The sequence below is a fragment of the Nannospalax galili genome, unplaced genomic scaffold (assembly GCF_000622305.1).
Source record: "Nannospalax galili isolate Female #2095 unplaced genomic scaffold, S.galili_v1.0 scaffold246, whole genome shotgun sequence".
Taxonomy (NCBI): domain Eukaryota; kingdom Metazoa; phylum Chordata; class Mammalia; order Rodentia; family Spalacidae; genus Nannospalax; species Nannospalax galili.
Genome location: NW_008356327.1, coordinates 456,513 through 461,891, shown reverse-complemented (window position 1 = coordinate 461,891; position 5,379 = coordinate 456,513). Strand labels below are relative to the sequence as shown.

Genomic DNA, 5,379 nt, shown 5'->3' with positions numbered 1-5,379 from the left:
TATAAATTGATTTGCATACTCACCAAGCAAACTTCTGGTTATTCATTCGATTTCCCCGGACCCTGGATCCTGGGGATGGATGTACCCTGTTGACAGATAACAGTAAGTCAGTCACTGAGAAAACAGATTTCTGGTTGCAAATGGAAAAACAAAAGTACCTGTTTTTATAAATGAACCCTTTTGGGTTTACTTCATATCCCCTCCAACTGTGAATTTGATGATGTATTAATAAATAGATGAAATTAAATTTCTCTGCCTGTAAACCTGAAGGGTCCTTTCCTTCTTTACCTCTCCCAAGAAGAGCAAGACTTTGTCATATGTTAACTGTGCAGGTTCCAAATGCAGGACCACCAGTTAAAATAAACATGACCCCCTTCAGTCCGGTAGAGTTATCAAATACTTAGTCTTTGCCTGGGATAAGAGTGCATGAAAACTATGTAAGGCATAGTGCCTACCTTCAGAGTGAGCCTTCTTAGGACTATTCCCCTAAGGGCTGCCCCAAAAGACAACGAAGTGCTTACTTTTTCAGGTAATTTCTAAATATAAAGGCCAAGAAAATAACAGGACTTCATCCAAACAGCCAGGCTGTGCAAATGGGAGAGGAAGGGAGGGTGGGCAGTTATTTCTAGGAGACAGGCCTTATGGAACTGGTGCTCTGCAGATGAGTTGGGAAAGGCAAAGTGAATTCAAAATTTTAGCCAGGTAATGGGAAGTGAATATATAGCTTTCCAAACTCTTGAAGTTGGAGTCATTCAGGCTTTGAGCTCAAAGCTTCAAGGAGCTACCTGATTCTCCAATCAGAGGCTGGATGCTGGACCCTCCCCCCTTCTTTGTGCATCAATTGGCAAAACAGTCCAGCCCTACTACCAGCTCCCTTGTGCCCGATTTCTTGCTTTGGACTACTCTGCTAGGATTTGTGTGATCTAGGCAGTCTTTCAGCTCCTTCTCGTCACTCTTTACACTTCTGACATTACTTTTATTCATAGGGAGGAAGGGGGTAGAAAATGGGAGAAAGAAGAAGGAGGGAAGAAAAAGGGAGGGAGGAGAGGACGAAGGACAGAGGGATGGAGAGCAGGAGGAGGAGGAAGGAAGGAAACAAAATGATTCTAAATTGGTCTTAAGGCCCAGTTAGAATCAATCAGCAGCCTGAGGTTCATCTAAACCCCAGCCTCTCACAGTGACTCATCGAGAGAAAAATCTCATCAAAACAGATAAGCCAGTCCAGCCTTTTTTGAAGAGCCAACTGCTGTCTTTCCCCAAAGCTGGAGATGGGCTGTACTTTGCACTTGAGGGCTGATTTCTTCCAGTGCCTCCTCTTTTTCTCACAAGCTTCTCAATGGTGGCTGCAGCTGAGCTGCTCCTCACAGATTTTCTGCTCTGCATGGTGGAGGAGTGTTAATTATACAGAAAGATGGAGGGAAGCCAGGCAGGCCCTCTGGTGACCCGCCTCATTCAGGCACAGCCTACTGCTTGCTGTTTTGCATCTAGGAGGGATACCTGTTGGTTTGAGCATCTGGGCAAACTCGGACCTAGCCTAGCGGAAATGACAGACTGGGCTATAAATGAAAGCCAGCTCATATTCTAGCACTCCAAATGAGAGAGAGAGGAGGAGGGGGGACTTGGTAGCAAAACTATTTTTTCCTCTTTTTTTTCTGTCTTCTTGAAATGCAGGAAACGCTTGTGAACTTTTCTTATACCCTTGCTGAGGTGTCAGTCCCAATGGCTAAATAAGTTTCCAGAAGCAATCAGCTCCAAGGACAAGCTCTTTAGTTCACTCTAAGTCCTTTAAACCTTTAACTAGTTAACTGCCCCCTCCTTAACCCTAAAAGTCAAATGAAACCCTGTCTTTTCAATATGGTTGATTCTATCAGCAGAAGTTGCGTGATCCCAGTATTCGATTTTGATGTTGCTCATTGGGGATGGGGACCAGACTTGATTAATCCATCATTACAATACCCTCTAGATACTGGCATCATTTAGAAAAAATTCAAAGGTCTTAGGAAAAGAACTTCTGATTATGTGCATGACCAAATAATTGCAGGGTTTCTTAAATTCAAAAGATGAATCATGAAATATCTTCCTCCTCCAAGAGAGCTTACTTTGTAAAGAAATTCAGACCACAACAGTTACACTTCAACTGTCTCTTAAAATTGTGTTTCTTCAAAAGGACATGCAGAGCTTTTGTGAGCTCTGTCTTTAAATCCAGCTCTTCTGCTAGCTTCCTTCTTTCCACACGTAGCAGCAGGCAGGTAGCAAAGTCAAAACCCCAGTAGGAGAAACCATCACTTCATCTGCATGTCATGCATTATTCATGACCTCCTGATTTCTGCACCTGCATCTAGGCAGGAAGCTTGCCCGGCATGTTCATTATTCTTCTTGGAGCCTCACACAGGCTCCATTACTCCTGAGCCACTTTGTTCTGTAACTAAGGGTTTCGGGCCTTAGTACTAACTGCTGGATATGAAAAGAAAAGGACATAGCAAGTTGAAGCAAAAGAGTATCTCAGCTATTGTATAACAGTAGATCCGGCAATGAGACTGATAGTTATGTCCAATGGGAATGCTCACACTGGGTGATTTACATCACACTTAAGAATGGGAAGTTGGACCATCAAGCCCTGTATGCCAGTTGTTCTATTTATATACAGTGACTCATCTGGGTCTAGGCATGTTCATCCAATTCTGCTTTTTTTGGCTTTCTTGCTAAGCATGTTAGAACTTTTTAGATATCTTAATGTAAAACTGACTCTCTGGGTGCAAGCACTGATGCTCCCGATTCTCAAATCCTGTATGCTAATCACTTTATAGCACCTAAAGTTATGAGAATACAGGGAATATAATGTCAATGTTTTCAGCAGTTTGCATGAAGGGCTCGTGGCTAGAGGTGGTTCACAGCACAAATTAGGGACCACTGCTGAGTTTCTGGGGAAGGACACTGTTCCACCTCCTTATGCACAGCATAAAAAAACTATGACAACTTATCACTTCAAGTGGAATTGGGATGAAGCAATGAAGAGTGCAAACTGATTGACAAAAACACCCGGAATTGAATCACAGCACCAGTATTTACCAACAGTATCACCTGTGGCAAGTCACTTAACTTATCCACACCTCGGTTTCCACACCAGTACAAGGGGAGGTAATACGGACATGAGGTCAGAGGACTGCCAACTTCAAAGTCTGTAACGGGCTGAAACTGTCTACTGTCTAGTCACCATCTAGTTGCCAGTGTCACAGCACAATGTGCATCTCCCATGTTTATGTGGCACTGGTGGAAGCGAACCTCCTGTGCTGCTGGTGGCATAAGAACAAAGCATGTTCAGTCATGTGTAGCATAGAGCATCTGATAGTGATGCAAGGACCATGTCACTGGTTTATGCTTTTACTACACTGCCTTAATCATTTCAGAGTATAGTCTTTATACTTTTGCTTTTAAAAAATAAACATTTTCAGCATTACTGGGGATTGAACCTGGGACGTTACATATACTGGGTAAGCTCTCCATTACTGAGCTATATCCTCAGCGCTAATCCTACTTACTAAAAATACATTTGCTATGAAACATACACTGTGTTCCACTGGCACAGGCAGCAGTACCAGACATCTCATTTTCCAAGTTCCCTGACTGCATCGGAAGGCCACACCAGTGACTGACCTGGGTTGGCCAAGTACACTCTGTGGTGTGTGTGTGTGTGTGTGTGTGTGTGTGTGTGTGTGTGTGTACAGTGATGAAACTGCCTAACAATGCAGTTCCCAGAATGTAGCCCTGCTGTTTAAGCAATGCATGCCTGCTTCATCAGACTGGGAGACTGAAATGGCTTCACAGTCAGAGCATGTACTGATTGGGTTGAGAAAAACGGGTTGAAGGAACTGGAATATACAGATAAGTCCAGGTGGTTATGATTACAAGGGTGTCCCACAAAGCCTGCAGTCTCAAATACTGTGCTTCCTAAAAGTAAGGAAACATGAAGGAGAAATGAAAGTGTACAGAGGATGATGGGCAGTGGAATAGCTTGCCCTCAGCATCCTCATTTTCCTCTTCTTTACTAGAAGACCTGTCTTCTGTTTACTAAATGACGCAGTAGTTCAGGCATGTGCCATTCAATAACAAGACAGCGATGAGAGCAATACAAACTCACTTCCAGAGGCTGGAGAGATGGTTCAGTGGTTAAGAGCACTGGCTACTCATGCAGAGGGCTTGGGTTCAATTCCTATCACCCACATGGTGGCTAACAACCATCTGTAACTCCAGTTTCAGGGGATCCGATGCCTTCTTCTGACCTCCATGGGTATGCCATGGCATGGGTGCACTTACACACATTAAGACAATCCACTCATACACATAAAATAAAAATAATAAATAAAAAAAATTGTGTTTAACATCCAGAATATATAAAGAACTCAAAAAACAAAGAATCAAGAAAGCAAGTAACTCAATTAAAAGATGGGCTAAGGATCTGAACAAACAGTTCTCAAAAGAAGAAATAAAGATGGCTAAGAAGCATCTTAAAAGGTGTTCAACATCATTAGTAATTAGGGAAATGAAAATTAAAACCACTTTAAGATTTCATCTTACCCCAGTCAGACTGGCTAAGATCAAGAGAATAAATGATACCAAGTGTTGGAGAGGATGTGGAGAAAGGGGAATGCTCATGAACTGCTGGTGGGATTGCAAACTTCTGTGACTCCTATGTAAAGAAGTGTGGAAAGTCTTTAGAAAACTACAAATGAACCTACCATTTGACCTAGTTATACCACTCCTTGACATATACCCAAAGAACTCATCCTATTGCAGAGACACTTGTACATCCATGTTTGTTTCTGCTCTTTTCACAATAGCTAAGAGATGGAAGGAACCTAAGTGTCTCTCAACTGATGATTGGATAATGAAAATATGGTGCATTTATACAATGGAGTTCTACTGTTACACTAAGTGAAGTAACTGTTACACTAGAAACTGTTATACTAAGTGAAGTAACACAGACTCAGATCATATGTGGATCTTAGCACCAAATACTTATAAGTGAGTATGTATCCAGCCATAACTATAGGAACCAGGGTAATGAAAAGGAACCAGGGAGGGAAAGGGAAAGAAAGAACCTGAGAGAGAAGAACAGTAGGAAACAGGTGTTAGTAAGGGAAAAATATATAAAAATGGGGTTATTTAAATGGAAGGGGGGAGGGAAGGTTATACAAGGAACCTAGGGGATAAAGGGAAAGAAGGAGCTCAAGAGAGGTGGGACCATAGGAGAAAGGTATTATTCAGGGAGAAATGGGGAAAATGGGGGCACTTTAAATGTGGGAAGCATAGCAGAAGGGTTAGACAGTGAGACAGAGAGAGGACAGAGATAAATAATGCCAAGGTAATTTTTTTTTTCTG

At 42.3% G+C, this 5,379-nt stretch overlaps 1 protein-coding gene across 4 annotated transcripts in view; it reads right to left on the bottom strand.

Moving 5' to 3' along the window:
* The window catches only part of Klf12 (Kruppel like factor 12), a 518,406-nt gene that overhangs the window by 95,826 nt on the left and 417,201 nt on the right, over positions 1-5,379 (bottom strand). For all 4 annotated transcript variants that reach the window (XM_008854538.2, XM_029556890.1, XM_008854539.1 and 1 more), the window contains one exon: positions 24-86. In XM_008854538.2, the coding sequence (XP_008852760.1) occupies positions 24-86 (63 nt within the window). The remainder of the gene's footprint in view (positions 1-23; positions 87-5,379) is intronic.